A 17,326-nucleotide genomic window follows, 5' to 3' on the forward strand; every position below is an offset into this window, starting at 1 on the left:
ACACTTCGGAGAAGGCGTCCCAATAATGAGGCATTTTCGGGAAAGAAGAGACGCCGCCCATTAGAGGCACCTCGAAGCGCCCAATAATTCAAAACGCGCGATAATTTAAAATTCCCACAACTCATGGTGACCCAACTAAAACTACTTCCCGCGCTCAAGCTGGTAACCAGCTGGAACTCGGAAGTCGGGGGGTAGTGTTGGGGGGAACACCCAAGTCATGCCTCCTCGGGGGCGCTCGACCAAAGAGCGCCGACCAGAGAGGCGTTCGACCAAAGAGCGCCAACCAGAGGCGCTCGACCAAAGAGCGCCGACCAGAGAGGCGCTCGACCAAAGAGCGCCGACCAGAGGCGCTCGACCACAAAGCGCCGACCAGAGAGGCGCTCGACTAGAAAGCGCCGACCAGAGAGGCAACCCCGCCACAGGACACTCCGCTAAGCAACCAGCTCGGCTCGGCACCCGTGCCGGACCCGTGCCTTAGCCAAATATCCAATCTCCGCCTAATCCTCTAAAGGATCTGACAACTAAATACATGACTCCACTGCAATCCGCCATCATCCCTAAGTCATCAAGGCACGTGATCTCCGCAGGCCTTCGGCACGCCCTATCATTAATGCATGAGACCCCCTCAGGCCCCCGATGCACTCAATCATTAAATGAACACGGCTCAAGACGATCTCCGGATCACTGAACCATCAAAGCGAATGGCTCTCCCTGACCACCGGTTCACTCAGCAATCAATGCACTGGCCATCTACGAACCCCAGGCCCACCACGGCCGGCGGTTCAACCACCCCAACGGGTCCGATCAACCGTGACAGCTCTCTGATTCCGGTCTGATCCGGCCTTATTCTCCACAACGCCATTAATGAGCATGATCGTGCCCAATTATCACAAAAGAGGACAAATTCCCCTGTCACCTCCCAGGTAACATAATATCTTCCTATAAAAGGGAACCTGGGGGGAAGGGGAAAAACAACACAAAAAACGGAGACAGAAACAAACATTCTCCTCTTTTACTCCCCACATATTAGCCCCCTCTGACTTAAGCTTCGGAGGGCCGGCGCCGGGAAGCCCGGCCACCGGCTTTCTTGCAGGATTCTCCAGGAGGACGCCACCAGTCGACGCACCGCCATCCACCGTCCCGGCAGCGGAGCTCCTCCCCTCTCGGTTCGCGGCAGCCCCCGGGTCCAATTTCCAGCAACAAGTTCTAAACCAAGTGTTTAATAATCAAAACAGAAAATGTTGATGCTCGTAAGAAGAAGCAGTTGGAGCATTCACAAAGATTTCCAGAAAAAAGCACCAGAATTCAGAATGGCCACAAGTTCTAAATTTCACAGAAGCTTGAGAGAGTTTTTGAAACGAGAAAATAGCCAATTTTTCGCCATCAATTTTCATCCCATGTCTGATAACTCCTTTGAAGCATAATACAATTTACTAGAAGGCATAAGACGACGAACAAGAGTTGTCGCTAAAAGAAACAAAGTTGCAATCCTTCCGTCATTGAAGAGGCTGGCCGAGGCACTGGATTCAACATGATTGAAAATTGGATCTAGTCTAATCGAACCAAATCAATTATGCAACTATCATGGCTCAAGAACGAAGACCGAACTCAAAACAAACCTATGCCATCTGGGCCAAACCAATTTGCATCTTTGTTCATCGATAGCCAGATCAGTGAACTCGAGCCGTTTGGTGAGTTTTAAATGACGACTTCAAGCAAACAAACTGCACGGACCCGTGTGAACCCAGGAGAGAATAAATCCTAAGAGTATACGTTCCTAAGGTTGCCATCGTGGGACCGCCTTCCAAACCAGAAGCTCCATCGAAGCCGTCCAAAAAGGTGGGACCCGTTCCGAATGGGTGAATTGAGGGGACGCTAGTTTATTCTGGGTGCAGATTGCGGGAGAAATTATTGACCGCTCACCATGTGGAGAGAGTATGGAGACGCAATTGGCGTAATTGACCGCACACCGTGGAGAGAGGATCAAAATGGAAGTGACACCCGTGATGTGACGCAGATGCATGCTGTTTTCCCAATTGGATTTAGATTAATAGCAGTGGCGTGTCAATTCCCCCACCGTGGGCAGGAATCGGATGCCAACTCGGCCATCCAAATAGGTGGGCCCCGTTCCTTCCCAGCCTCACACTTCACGCCGGGGCTTGCATTATTACCGAAAGAGCAGGAATTCGAGTAGACCCAGCGTAAGCCGAGAAATTATCGGTTGGACGCCAGTAATTTCTCGAAATGTTCTCCCATGAGCGGCTCAGTTTGCAGACGAGAGCATCCGCGTGTGTCCATCGGCACGCTTGGCTGCCTACTTCTAGCCTCTTCCAACGCGTTCCCTTCGCCTCAACCTCACTTCCATTTCTCCTCCTCCACCCCCCCCCCGCCCCGAGCCAAAGGCCACTCCTCCTCATCCACCTCTAGCTTCTTCTCTCTGGGCAGCTCGGGGAGGCGTGGGCAGGTACTTGTTCCGGGAAGTCATGCGAAAGATTTGTTTTTAACATTGGTTTTGTTTGCATCGCTGTTTTTGAGGAGGAGAAGAAGAGTTCTCCTTTGTGTGTTTGAGTTGGTCGGGGATTAGGAAAGAAAGGCCAAAGGGGGTACCTTTGAGAGGTTGGTGCTCGAAAGAACACATCTTTTTTATCTTCTTTAGTGGTTTTTATTGTATTTCTGAGCAGAAATAAAAAGAGAAGGGGATTCCTTCTTCTTTCTCTCTTCTACTTTCTTTCTTTTATGGTTTTTCTTTGTTTATCGACCGGAAATAAGAATGGAATGTTTTTGTTCTGCTTTCTTCTTATCTTGGGGCTCGAAAAGGAGGACAATTTGGGGGGATTTCTCAATCTCCGGACAGTTCCTTGTGGTTCATGTCTTTTCTTGTATTCTTTTTTCACAAAACCAGAGGAAGTGTGGTTTTATGTTGAAATTGGGGAGGAAAAGTTGGTCCTCTAGAAAGCTTTGCACAACAAAATCGCATCTTTTTCTCTTTGTATTTCTAATATGTAAGATTAAGGGAGGAGTTGATATCTTCTTGTGTCTCTTTTTGTGGGTTAGGATAGGGTGTTATTAGAAGCCATGTAAGTCCCTCTTTCTTCGCCCTCTTATCTTTTTGGCTCCAAACTAGAAATGATTGTTGTTCTTGTTCTTCTTTCTATTTCGTTTTTGGCAAATACTTACAATATTTGAGTTTGAGCTGCTCTTCTCTCCTAAAGTTGGAAGACAAACAAAAGAGAAGGCAGAAAAGCTTTGCTCGTCATGTTTCTTTTTGGTGAATTTTGGCCTTTTGGGTTCTAAAAGATCTAACCCTTTTTTTTTCTTTTCATATCTTTGCAGTAGGACTAATTTCAAAGACGGATTCAAAAAGGATCACTGCTGGTACTACGGTTCTTCGCCAATCACTCTGGCCGTCCCTGGGGTACTATCTCCTCGCACCTTGACAAAGGTGTGGGCTCAGGAGGATGCACACTTCCCTCTGTATTCCATTCCAATCTCCACTCTTCTGCTTGTTTGGCTTCTCTGCCGCATTGTAAAAGGATTGCCCGTCGATAATGGCTAACCCTTGAATCCTTCGCCATAGATTAGAAGTCATCTTTATGTGGTAGGCCTTTGCATCTGCCTTCTTTCCTCTTTACCGTGCTTGTTAGTTATGCAGTACTTGGCAGGACTTAAAATTAAGACCTTTTGTAGAAGCTGAGTGCCTGATCTTGTGCTGTCTGTGAGATTTGGATTACATCAGTATCCCAAATGGCGATGTTCAATTGCTTTTCTACACTCCTGGTTGGGAAGAAGAAGAAATCCAGAGTAAGCAGCGATACGGTTTCTCTTGTATAGTTTTATTTGATGAATTTTGATACTTGGATTTCTTTTGGATTGGGGTCTAAGTTGAGTTTCAATTGTTTGCAGGAATTACCCAAAGGTATGGACTTGAAGAAGGCTAATGCCAGTGCAGATCTGCGAGTGAAGCCGGAAGAATTTGCAAACCCGTTGATTGGGACGGGCACAAAGGAGGCATCTTTCGAGGTGCTGGTGCCTTCAGGTACTCCACCGAAGAGCTCCATTTGCAATGTGAAAATGGTGGAGGAAGCGGATAGAGATGAGAACTTGGTTGGAGCTGAGAGAGTAGCTGAGGCTGCTTATGAGGGGGGTGATGAACACGAGGAGATCTTATCGATGAAAAGGGATTATTCTGACTTTGATCTCCAAGCCCAAGCAGCAGACAAAGGAGAATCCAATTTTTATGGTTTGATTGGTTCGAACTTGGAGTTGAATAGTTACGGGCTGGAGAGCAAGTCCGAGAGGGAAGAAGGCATCACGCCGGAGATGATGATTCAGAGTGGGCATGTGAGTGATCCGGGGATGGGGATGACTACAGCCTTCTGGGGTTCTCCCAAGCTGAAGCGCTCTTGTTCCAACATTGAGACAAAGAGATCTAGTGCATTGCTCGAATCCCCGACAAAGTCCCACTCCTATAGTGATCTCCAAAACTTATCAGGAAATGTTGGAGCGGATGCTTTCAATGCCCTTCATGGCAGCCCATTATCTGTGATGACCAACTGCAGTGCTGACAGGGTGATGCTAAAGAAGAGGTCTTCGAGCCAAGTACTTCCTTCGAGAAGCAGGAAGCTCTGGTGGAAGCTTTTCCTCTGGAGTCATAGGAATCTCCATAAGCCTTGGACCTCTAAGATGCAGAGGCTAGTCTCCTTAAGTGATCCCTCCAAACAAAAAGGTGGGTATACTTCAGACACACTTGAGCCAAGCGGTGACATGAGGAAAAAGAAACCAATGGAGGAGCCAATGAGTAGAACTAGAACTGATTTATGGCCCCAGAACCAGTGGGTTGCGTTCTCTGCAGAATCCTCCTCTATAGACAGAGTCAATGCTTGGGTGAACAGCCTCGAGGACAACCTGTTCTGCTCGCTCAATGACAACGGCGATGATGAAGGGGAAGCAACTTCAGCTATCGCTTTCCCAAATTCTTTTGATATTGGGGAATCTTCTGGGAAGAACCACTCTCACCCAACCTGGCGCTTGGAGGAGGTTGTGCAGGCCAACAATGTCATCCAATCTCTGAATTCACTCTCCTCCGTGGCTCATATCTCTGGCATGGGCTTGAAGGTCATTCCTGCCATCTCGGCATTCACCAGCCTCCGTTCTGTCAATTTATCCGGCAACTTCATAGGTATAGATGGATAACCATTTTCCTAACTGAAATGGACTTCGTGTGTGTTGTGTATCTCTAGATTCTTGAGATAATTATGTAAACTTTTTGCTATTGCTGCAGTTCATATTTCCCCGGGATCACTACCCAAGAGCCTTCACACACTTGACCTGTCCAGGAACAAGATTGCCACCATTGAGGGACTCAGAGAACTGACAAGGCTGCGAGTTCTTAATCTCAGCTATAACCGAATATCACGAATTGGTCATGGTGAGCATTTCTTTATGCTTCAGTTTTCATTCTCTCCATACACGCCATGCTTCTTAAATGCTTATAGTTCCAAGTATGTTCTTTTAGAATATGAGGGTAGCATTGGTTCAATTTCTTATTTGTTTTCACTAAGAGCCTCTTTCTTTTCTCATTATCCCACCAAAATAAGCATCTTAAATGATCAAGAGCTGAAAAATGTTCTCACCGAGAAGGTGTGAGGGGACTTGATCTGTCTTGTATTTTTATGGTTGGCGGTAGATTATTGGACTTTGCGGTCCATGGTAGATCACATGCTTCTGACACAATCCTTTGGTTGTAGTTCTTTGCTAGGTTTTATATCTGAGTTGTCTAGTTTCATAAGTTGGCATCCTCTCACTAGCTGGTGATTCTCGATTCCCTGCTGGGGACCATGTAGAATCCTCTTTGGACACCTTAGTCAGAAAGTGAGTTGTAAGGGACAAATGCTTCAACCTTAGCAGCTGTGCCCTTGTACTCTGGACTGATAATATCTTGTCTTCTAATTGATTTGCTGGTCCCACAAATGATCTCCTAGCATGCAAGTTGTGACCACTTACATAATGATCTTACAATTTGCTTTTGATTCGATCTCATGAAAGAAAAAAAAGATTTGCAGTTTGCAGTAATAGATCTTATTTGACTCGGACCACAAATAATTTCTGTTTCTTTATGAGATAAAGCACTCGAGGACTACTGAGTTGTTCGTAGCATATATCTCTCTGTAAATGAAGGCAATAAGGAATCGTATTTTCTTTTTTTCTTTTATTTTTTGGTGAGAGTAAGGAGTTATAATTAGTGAAATCTACTTATCCAAGTCGATACAGGTGCAGCTATATATGTTCATTATAATCCAGTGACAGTTCACTTTATATTTATTTAGGGATTTGCCATCATATTTTCAGCAAATGGTGTAGTTTTTTTTGTGCAACCTGAACCTCTGCTCCTAAGATTCAATAAAAAAGATCAAAACTCCAAAGTAACAGACACTTGTAAGCACGATGATCGAAACTGAAAATTTACATAGAAACTGAAAAGGGAAATAATTGCATGATGTGCTTTATTCCAGGACTGTCAAACTGCACTCTCATCAAAGAGCTTTATCTTGCTGGAAACAAGATCAGTGATGTGGAGGGGCTCCACCGGCTCCTGAAGCTCACTGTCCTAGACCTGAGCTTCAACAAGATAACCACTACAAAAGCCCTGGGCCAGCTCGTTGCCAACTACAATTCTCTCTTGGCCCTCAATTTATTGGGCAATCCGATCCAGAGAAACATTGGGGATGATCAGCTTCGCAGGGCAGTCTCAGGCCTCCTCCCACAGCTAGCCTATCTCAACAAGCAGCCTATCAAGCCACAGAGGGCAAGGGAGGTGGCTACCGACAGTGTTGCTAAGGCTGCACTTGGGAATGACGGCTGGAGCTCTCGGAGGAGGCTGGCGAGGCGAGTGAGCCAGGGATCAAGCTCTTCAATCCGGGGCAGGATTGGGGAAGGAAGTAGCCTCAGGGGAATGGGTAGCAGTGGTGGGCAGAAGAGCAGCAAGCACAGATCAAAAACCAGACACCAACACCCAATCTCTTCAAGGAAGTAAGAATGGAATAGCTTTTACTAAATATGATCCATTATCCGGACATGAATAATGCCTTGTGGTGAACTTGGGACTATTATGAGGGTCTTTGGTTACAGCTTTTAGGTTCTGTAAGTTCTGAAGGGACATGATTGAATGCTAGCAATATTAGCACAGATTGGTGGTGTTAAACAGGAGATCTTTTCTTAATTATTTTCTATTTTTTATTTCTTAACTTTCCCTTAATTTTAGTGCCTGGAGATATGTAGAGAACAGATAATGGCATACACCTCATGAAGAGGAATTGAGCAAGTTCACTGCTAGTTAAGTGGCACGTAAATTATACATGTCATCAACAAATTTCATAGAATAAAAGTATGATATGAATTCTATAGCATTCATATTTTATACAAATTTATTTATGGTAATACCAAAAAATGTAATACTTTTTATAAATTAACCTATGTAATAGTTAGCACAACTCATTTGAATATTCATCTTAAGTTGTTAATATTTTGATAGTATGCCATACCACAACAAACAGACATGCAGCTTAACAAGGATATAATATCCATCATATCAAACAAACGATGGCTACTGTGATAGTTCTGCTCATGATCTTACGCTTTAACAAATAATATAAAGACTATTGTATAGGCATTATGATGATTATAATGATATTATACAGTACAGAACTTGCACTGATAAGTGCAATGGTGGCATAGGTTCAGGTGTGAAAAAAGGCTAAGGTTTATATCTATATATACGTAGATGCATACATCTAAATAGAAATATATTAGATTTATATCTAATCTAATATAATTACGAACATACATCTAATATTTGTACATCAAAACACAATATTTAAGCAGTTCATGTCTCTGTAAGACATGCTAATGTTAAAGTACACCTACAGCCTCACTGTATCATGGTATATGTTTATCTTTCCAACTTACTACTCCCATAGTTTCTCGAAATTAGTATCCAGTGAATTTATAGCATCGATTTATAAAAAGAAACCTTATTACTTGAGGTTTCTACACATAATTAGTTTAATTGGATTGTGCAGGGTAGACACATGTTTTAGAGCAAATAAGTGCTGCAGAATGCTACTCTGTGGTGTGTGTATGTATATGTTATATCATATATTAGTTAAATTAATTATGCACCGATGGAGGAAATGAGATTCCCAATGACAGATTTACTTCTAGTAATCAGGTAAATTAATGTTAACCTTGCCTATCAGGTTAGCAGGCTTAAATATCTTCTAACAAAATAAAGTGCTACCTTCTAACATCCTGGCACCTCACTGCCAAATCACTTCATGTACCTAAGATATCACGAGTGCAGCCAATTGGTGGTCTGTTGATAGATTGAAAAGGTAATGACAATTAGGTACACTGTCTTATATAAAGATTCAGCTCTCAAGTTGCCAACTTAGATGAGCAGCATAACGGTATGGATTCATAGAAAGAAACACTGCAACGGAAGAATCCAATGTAATGAAGCAAAGAACAAAGAATACGATTGCATAATGTTTTGGTAATAACAAATAAAGAATACACTTACATAATGCTTTGGTCATATCAAGTACTTATATTACAGCATCATTCATTTATTTTGTGATCCTTTTAACAATCTATTAGTCATTTGCAAGCATTCATTATTCTATCCTTACAGCAACCTTTTAATGAAAACTGAGCCTACCCTATACTCTCCAACCTGCATTTGCTTAATTACAAGATCTATGGAGGCCTTGCGGTTCCACAGCAGTACGAGTTCAAATCCGCCACAAATTCTTCTCACCTCTTCCTTTGTTCTAACTTTTATTGCTACCCACTTTATGATGGGGCTCTATGACAATTACCATCCACAAAATAATTGAAAACTATATAGCTTGTGAAAAACAAGATATAGTAAATCTTATCTATTTCTGTTGTTTCTTGAAGAAGGGCTTCTGACAAACTAGGAGTTTCTCATTGCTGTCATTGTCAAGCTCCATCATGCGTGCATCCCATCTTAGTTGTGTGATAACAGATCGGACTGCTTCAATGAGAGGATCTGTATCACGAATTATCACCCAACCCTACATACATGCAAGCAAGTATTAGCTTTCAAATCAAGTAGCACAAGAGAAATAATACATCTTACTGGTTTTGTGTTATCCTATAATGCTTCATGTTAGCATATAAGAAGGTATAATGGAGATTATGGGTTAAGGACTTAAGTTTTTCACATCACATAGGTACTCTAAAATTCAATGAACTTCGATTCTAGAATAGACATAGATCCAACTGCTATTTTTTTCTTTTTCCACACTACCAAAAAGAAAAAAAAAGAAAAAAAAAGTATTCAGAGCAATGGCCTGAGCTAAGTATCTTGTAAAATAATGCTATAAGATACAAATTCCACTTCAGCCAGGCAACTCTGTCCATGTACAATATTCTTGATGCCCATTGAGTATTATATTGCGCTGTAGACTAAGAAAAGGTGCAAGGAATCATAAAAGCATGTCCGATGAAGAAGAATGAAGGAAATTTTGCGATGACATTATAGAGCTTATAGATAGCTAATATAGCTTTGAAAAATCATCACATAAATCTCTCAAAAAGAAAAATCATTATATAAAGATAATTTACTTGTTCAAGTAGAAAGGCCAAGAGATACTTCAATTGCTGGATGTTATGACAAAAAACAAGAATATATTCACCAAAGTAATTCCTGCCTTATAAGGATTCCAAGCAAGCTCTCAGCACTTCATAGACTGTTGAATAATAAAACACATGAAGTTGTGGGTCCTCCCATGGAAAACTCATAAAACTATATTCGCAGACCAAATTAAAGCAAAACTATTACAAACTATAATAACAATAGTCAATTCCTAGATGGCTGTTAAGTCCTTAAAATGAATTATAATCTCTGCAGATCTAGGCAAAATATCTATAAAATACTGCCTGAAATTATCCAGCCATATCCACCTAATACAAGCAAAATTCCTCAATGCTCAAATAACAATCCAATTTCTGCAATGACCAGGAAATCCTTAAAAATGTTGTATTCTCTCCCAATCTAGAATTAACACTGCTTTTAATGGACCGAATTGAAAGATCGTATTTCAGATCTTTGTTCCACTATTTTCCATGGGAAATCATTTCAAACTCATGCTATTAGTAGCTCCTTGACACAAATAACCTAATAATATCTGAAGTATGGTACGCCATACCGTACCGAACCGGACGGTACGGAACGTACCATATTGTACTAGTTCGATACTGGTATACGGTAGGGGGCATACTGACACTCGGTATACTGAATCGGTTCCGTACCGGACGTACCAACACAATGACAGGGTGGCACCAGTATGGGCCCGGTACCAAGATGGTGTATCATGATTTGAAGCATGTTTCTTCAGATGTTGTTGCAATTATGCTAATTCAACACTAACATTTGCATGATATCTTGTTAAATCTATTCTAAACACCTTCACTCTTCCATACATTGCAGTTCAACATTAACTCGACGCTTTTCCATATAATTATGACTCTCCATTGTACTTTATACTTAAAACGTAAACTTCTCGAGTAGTCAATGCCACAACATGACATAAGAAAAACCTTAGTAGAGATCGAGATGGTCAGTACACACTGCACTACATAGTATCAAGTGATGTGAAGACATTTCGCAGATATGGGAAATATTTTTGGCCTTTGAACCAAAATTTCTCCAAAAGGCACAAAGGGCAACAATTAGCAGCGATCCCATGGATATGGGTGGCATTAAGGGAACAAATTCAGACCAATTCCCTGCAAGTTAAGAATCCAAACTTGCTATCCAAAATATGATCCCAGGATCCTACTTGCATCAAATTCTGGCACATTGCAAGACTCATACATAACGAGGCAGGTTCAAATCCACTAATGGGCTTTCAATATTGAATTTTCACCTTTATGTTCCCATTTACTCTGAATGACAGTTACAACAAGAAAGCAGAGTGAATAATATTTGGAGATTAATAATGGTTTTTAGTGTTCGTGTTTTGTTCACAAACAATCCTTCCTCATTTGTTATGAACACAACAAAATTGTGCAGTTCAGTGAATGTTTAGACATGACATGCAAAATATTGTTCCCTTATCCTTCATTTCTGGCTGTATGAGAATATTGGTTGCACATGAAAACACAAATATATATAAGCGGTCCATATGAAGCTTTGCTGATGAATATCATACCTCAGGTCTGAGAATACGATCTATCTCCAAGAATATATCAAGCATGGAACACCTGTGCCGTTGATAGGTCTCAAGTGTCAGCAATCCTTCAGCATGCACCAAGTCGTATGTTCTTGGATATGTTGGAAATGCTTCACACCTATCAAAGATAAGTATTCATAAGAAAACTTCATGTATTTTCCCTAAAGGAAATATTAATTTCATAATATAAATGTAATACATAATGTCCACATTCTAGTAAACATATCTTGGTGTCGAAAACAAAGTACAGCCACAGGAACCATCATCATGAACATTTGAGGTTTAAAAGCCAAGAAGCTGGATGACTCATAAAGAAAGAAGGGGAGATCAATGTATAAAAGTTAAAATGTTCAAAAAAGAAAAAAGTGGACCTAGTGGCTTAATTGCACAAGAAATCAGGAGAAGGCCCAGAAGCTAAATTTTTGATCAGCAGAGTGGATTACTGAACATGCATTTGGGTTTCTAATAAAATCATGATATTCCGTGATTTTACATCTTATACATTTGGGTGTTTGATTCTGCAGTAAAAATCCAAAATAATTTAAAATAAGGTAATTGAAAATTTATTATTTTGAGTATAATATTCCATGTTCGTGATTCTCCATCCATATCATGATTTATTAGAAAGGTAAGCTAAATTTATTATTTTTCCCTTTAACTCTGCTCCTTTTAGGAACCAAACATCTCCTAAAATCTCAACAATCAGAATTAAAATTTCTAAGTCATGTAAAAGGGTAGAATCGTGGTTATAACATTAGAAACCCCCAAAGGAAACCTAAGGGGAAAAGTAAGGATTTTTACTCTGTATTTAGGTGGAGGTAGAAGAAGTAAAACACATATGCATACCATTGCTTGATGATAGTTATCCAGAATATAAAGAAAAATATACTGCAATCTGCCAATAAAAGCAATCATACATACCAATCATGCTGAACACCAATAAATCCCCTATCAAAGATAAGAGGAAGGTAGTTAGGACCACTTGTGGGAACTACATTCATAACCCATGCAGCCTTCCCAACATCCAATAAAGCAGCATTAAAGCCACCAAACTGAGCATTCATGTCCAGTACATTTCTGAGCATGTTGAAAGGTGGGGAAGGTTCTTCATCACCAGGTCGCTTTGGATGATCTGAGAATATCAAAGGTGAAAGAAGAGACCAATAATCATGAACCACAGACTTCCAGTTCAATGCATCCTCTGCGAAGTCCTCTGGCTGTAGGCCTGATAAAGAAAAAGCATAAGTGAATAACAGTCCGAACAAAATTGAATTTATAATGATAACTATTCACAATGCAGGCATGACAGTAAAATAACATGTAATTGCACAGACATGCATATTGTTTTGATGCATATGTATACCATAGATATCAAGTTCAGTGGAGTTTAAAAAAGCTCGAGAAGGCCATGGTGTCCGGTATTCAATAGGAATCCATCTCTGACTACTGGTTCCTGCTATGCAAGGATTGAGTGGCTGGTAATATGGAGACTCAAGATCGTGAGTTCTGTCACAAACAGCAGGTCCAGATTTCCTACAGATATTTTCATCAAATCAAGATAAATTAGGAAACACTCAAAGCACATGTATGGAGACAGATGACTGCTTTTATTGCCTAAGCTATGATCTGACAGCAGAGAGAAAAACCTAATTCATAAAGATGGCGATTGCATACCGAGATCTATAACATTTCTTCTTGCTAGTCTTTTTCCATACAATTGTCTCATCTTGTTGCGACAGCATATCCCAGCAGACTTTCTCAGCAGAATCACGAATAAGTGACCACTTCTTTTGATTATCTTTATCATGCAGTGATCTTTGAGTATTTGTATGTGAAGTCCAGACAAAGTAACCTCCAGGCTTTAAGAGTCTGTCAACCTCAGTCAAGTAAATACCATCTGTAACAGCATCATAACAGCAAGTCAGCAACCAAATGGACTGGCCAAACAGCGAAAAAAAACTTTGTAAGTCCTCTTACTCAAGTCTCAAGGGTACGGCCGATAATAGGAAGTCTTAATAGTCTAGCTCAACTCAACCCCAGCCCATGCCCCCCCGCCCCCTACCCCAACCCCAACCCCCAAAACAAAATGCGTGAAAAAAGAAAAAGGAGAAAAGAGAGAAGATATAAATATGTCTAGTTAGACATAGTTTATGGCTCTTTGATATGATAATTTAATTTTGGCAATCAGCACAGTTGTTAGGACATCAACTGGTAGAGAAGCAAAACATGTAGATGATTCAAAACTATAACAATAATCACAAAAAAAACAAAAATTATCTTTTACAGCTACTAATTGGAATGGATGCTCTTTTTTACAGCTAACTAATTGGAATAGATGCTCTTCAAAATAAAAGTGATTATAAAACAGCTTCAGTATGCGTAACTTTATTTTCGAAAACCAACCTCTCTTCAGAAGTTGAGCACTTAATTCTACTTTTCATCCAAACAGCACCCTGGAATCTGATGCTTGCAAGTGACTCATTTTCCAATACTAGCAGAGTTGAGGGTGTCAAAAAGTATAATTATTCACAAAACTCTATAGTGCATTTACACTTGAAATAGCGTAGTCTCTTCCCTTTGTCCTTAGGTTTTACATCCTTTTTGTTAGAAGAGTGTCGAAGCAGCATGCCGACTTTGAGGAATATGTTGCTTTTACAACGTCGTTACCAATTTTAAAGGTAAAGAAAAGATTATGATGAAGTGTGAAGCTTAAGACATTTCTTATTATTGATGTTAGAAGGATGATGGATGGATTAGAAGTTAGACGTGCACTAAGAATATCATTTTGAATATGGGAACATCATAAAATAAAACCTTTAATGGACAATTTAGGGCAGGTAAAACACTAAATGAAGCCTATCATATGTCACAATTCTACAGTCACTAACCAGGAAAGAAAATACTGAGGGGCCACAAAAGTCATAACAGGAAAGAAAATGTGCAGCTGTAACAACACAATTGCAAGAACACCTAGATATTTTTTTTATATACTTCCTGACTTTCCTTCTAGTGTTGATATTCAACAATTATACTTGCATTATGAAAACAGACTCAAGGCTTCAAATGATCATCCAGATTATCAAACTCAGAAGAAGGGGAACTATCTATTTCACTCCTGTTGTCAAGCATCCCAATCAAGTATTTGGAAATCTACAATAGAAAGTTGCTTACTTCATCATATCATTTATGCTTTACTGGAAGAAGGGACTGAGAAAATATATAAATTCTTTTCCCTCTAACAACAAATTTTACGTCAGAAAGGTCAACAACTTTCTCCTAGGCTATCGTTACAAACTCAATGAATCATGGTGCATAAAGCGCATGTGACATACTACTAATGGAGACATCAAGATTTGCTTCATATCTTGGGGCCAAGGGGAGGTCTAGATTTGGGCTGGATACAGAGATTAGGACCAAACCATTATATAAGAATCATACCAACTAGAAACTACTGTAGCTGACAACATCCTCTGGGTGGGAGGAAAATGGGAGGGAAAGGGTTTAGATCTACGCAATAGAGTTTGACCTATCATATGCTGGATATTGCAGAATGCAAATTTGAAGAGGTAGAAGCTTCAAATATCGTATTGACTGGATTTGCTTGTTCTCAAACTTGATTCACTTGATATTTAATACTGTTTGAAAGACTAACTAATGAACAATCATAGTTTGGGAACCAAGATTTCTAGAGTCAAAATCTTCAACATGACACACTTTTGATTTTTTGGTTCCTCATCCCCTGCCAGTAGTCTGGTCTTGTCCACTACAATTAAGGTGACTATATTGACCGATAAAGAATGCAAAATCCAGCATTTAAATAAAATTATAGTCAAATGAGATAACTTAAAAAAAAACAAGTGTCCTTTGCAGCCACTAATCATATTAGCAAATTTGCCCATATCATCATGGTGATATTATCCTTGATTCCAATACTTGTCAAACTTAAACATCAATTCTCTGGAAACTAATTCTCACTCTAATAGGAATATTTGTGAACAAGATATGACATTAGAATTGGTCTCTTTAATAGTCTAATCGGCTATTCTGCCCGCAGGCATTATCAATCACTTACATTTCATAATTATCTAGTTGACTTCATAAAAAACATTGGTGAAAATTGGTTGACTAAAATTGTTGTGGCCCAAATACATTGTGGAAAGAGTAAATAGGACATGATGTACAACCAACCAACAATCGTAAATTCAGAGCACTTATATAATTTAATACAAACCTTTCTTCTCCCAGTCAATGTCACATCCTGCACAATGCACAATATCAAAAGAGAGGTATGGGTATGGCAACTGTTTTGATGCAAATGAACCAAGCATAGCAGGCAAGCCTCTTTCAAGAGTAATTTGGACTTGACTACCCGAGCGCTCGTAGTTGGCAATACACATAGTCAGCACCTGTCTGGAGAAGATGTGTGCTCCAAAGCTACCAAAGCCACACCCAATATCTAAGACAGTTCTAATCTGCATCATTACAATTAAAAGTAATCCAGTTGATATTGTACATATAGATCATGTAATAAAGAAAATTAGATAATTTTCCAAAAGATCAATGGTTCATGCAATTTAGGATGAACATCCTGGTTTCCAAAACTACATCTGCATTCAAGCAGCTACAGCAAGTACCAGAAATCAGGAAACATTTCATGTTAAAAAAAACAGACATAAGAGTTAACTGATCATGGCTTGGGATTTAGCTTTCAGTCCATTTACATAGAAGTTCGTTGTTGTGGCTTAGAACCAGTTTGATTATTAACAGACAATCTCAAAACCAATTATAATCGGATTTAGCATACTCAAGATTTTGTAAATATAATGTGAGGTTTTATCACAACAAACCATAGTAGATATTTATGCAGAAATGAATGCTGAAATAGATCGGATGAATTTTCATTCTAAAGGAAATTTCACTGAAGATACTATAAACATTATAAAAACAATATGTCATCAAATGGTGAATGTATTTTCTTTGTAGGAGGCTCTAGAAAAAAGAAAAGGATGGAAAAAATGGACACAGAGAAAAAAAATCCCAGAGAATAGGAAAAGTATGCAATTACTGTTCTGAGAAATCATGACAATTTGCACTTCCAGTAGATACATTTTCTAGTAATAGCATAAAAAGGATATGGTCTAAGAGCAGATTGAAGTGACAATTTTGTGTTAAATGAAAAATAAATAGTATATAAGATTTAAAATTTTAAAAGATTCCAATGTTGAGATTATATGGACCTCATTTTCTTCACAAATGGGCGGTCATAATTAATCATTGATCAAAATCGAGATGGCAAAAACCCAGTATTTGCTTGATGATGACAAATATTTTCATTAGCTCATGGCAATTGAAGTTGTAATAAGTATTGCAAGCAGATAGCATGCACTAAGCAATTCTTATCATGATAGTTTGATCCCAAGGAGCTGCGCATATAGGATTGCAAGGTCAAATACCCGACTCCTTCAAGATCAAGAAAAGAACAAACAAGAAATGTAAAATGTGTATTTTTCCTGTCTAAAAAAGAGCTCATGTGATCCATAAACAAAAAAGAGTTTCAAAACAATCTGAAAGCATAAAACATAAGCAGCAAACTGAAATTCAGTCCAAGAATAATCCATTAAACCTCTCATTCTCATATAATTATAATATTCTGCCCCACAAATGTACCATCATCAAATTAACACAATTGCACTCAAAGAATAATTGTTATATAACATTTGTATAGCACTTTACTAAGTTAAACAGGCACAGTTTTAGAAGTAGTATTATGATAAATGCAAAATAGTTTCAGTAAATTAGCTTTTGATAAATTCATACATTCTTTCTTCCCTTTACATTCTGTTATCCCTTTATAAGCATATGCAAAATGAGCATCTTCATTATTTAGAAGAACCAAACAGTGATCTGTGATTAGAAAAATTGTACCAACCCCTGCTTCATTAAAATTAGACTCGTTTTCGAGCCCAATCATCTCTGCTATCCGGTGTGAATAATCTTCCACTCCATCAACCATGAGGGAGTCCGAGCGAAATGAGATCTGCTCTTCTTCCACCATCATTCTGCAACCA

General features: G+C 39.5%; 2 protein-coding genes across 4 annotated transcripts in view; one reads left to right on the top strand and one right to left on the bottom strand.

Moving 5' to 3' along the window:
- The first annotated feature begins 2,142 nt into the window (after nt 1-2,142).
- Nucleotides 2,143-7,206, top strand: LOC103701548 (Outer arm dynein light chain 1 protein). 3 transcript variants are annotated; one of them, XM_008783661.6, is made up of 6 exons: nt 2,143-2,616; nt 3,334-3,598; nt 3,688-3,801; nt 3,904-5,179; nt 5,282-5,428; nt 6,513-7,206. In XM_008783661.6, the coding sequence occupies exons 3-6, from the start codon at nt 3,745-3,747 to the stop codon at nt 7,031-7,033; spliced, it is 2,001 nt and encodes a 666-aa protein (XP_008781883.4). In that variant the 5' UTR covers nt 2,143-2,616; nt 3,334-3,598; nt 3,688-3,744; the 3' UTR covers nt 7,034-7,206. The 3 variants fall into 3 exon arrangements, with proteins under 3 accessions (XP_008781883.4, XP_008781885.4, XP_088577981.2); XM_008783663.6 differs by having other exon boundaries at nt 2,194-2,464; XM_088721855.2 differs by lacking the exons at nt 2,143-2,616; nt 3,334-3,598 and having other exon boundaries at nt 3,605-3,801.
- Nucleotides 7,207-8,512: 1,306 nt separating this feature from the next.
- Nucleotides 8,513-17,326, bottom strand: part of LOC103701549 (putative pectin methyltransferase QUA2) — a 10,585-nt gene continuing 1,771 nt past the window's right edge. The window contains exons 3-9 of the mRNA XM_008783665.6: nt 17,188-17,317; nt 15,490-15,730; nt 12,933-13,155; nt 12,622-12,791; nt 12,180-12,483; nt 11,238-11,376; nt 8,513-9,095 (exon numbers count right to left, since the gene is read on the bottom strand). Coding sequence (XP_008781887.3) covers nt 8,937-9,095; nt 11,238-11,376; nt 12,180-12,483; nt 12,622-12,791; nt 12,933-13,155; nt 15,490-15,730; nt 17,188-17,317 — 1,366 coding nt within the window. The 3' untranslated portion in view covers nt 8,513-8,936. The remainder of the gene's footprint in view (nt 9,096-11,237; nt 11,377-12,179; nt 12,484-12,621; nt 12,792-12,932; nt 13,156-15,489; nt 15,731-17,187; nt 17,318-17,326) is intronic.

Source organism: Phoenix dactylifera, chromosome 5, assembly GCF_051530095.1.
Source record: "Phoenix dactylifera cultivar Ajwa chromosome 5, Ajwa_hap1_PhDact_Kaust_v1.1, whole genome shotgun sequence".
Taxonomy (NCBI): domain Eukaryota; kingdom Viridiplantae; phylum Streptophyta; class Magnoliopsida; order Arecales; family Arecaceae; genus Phoenix; species Phoenix dactylifera.

Bases quoted from the DNA above. Each gene is read 5' to 3' on its own strand.
- LOC103701548 (XM_008783661.6), top strand. From the start codon at position 3,745: ATGGCGATGTTCAATTGCTTTTCTACACTCCTGGTTGGGAAGAAGAAG. The intron at 5,180-5,281 runs GTATAGATGGAT...CTATTGCTGCAG, and splicing joins TTTATCCGGCAACTTCATAG to TTCATATTTCCCCGGGATCA. The intron at 5,429-6,512 runs GTGAGCATTTCT...GCTTTATTCCAG, and splicing joins AATATCACGAATTGGTCATG to GACTGTCAAACTGCACTCTC.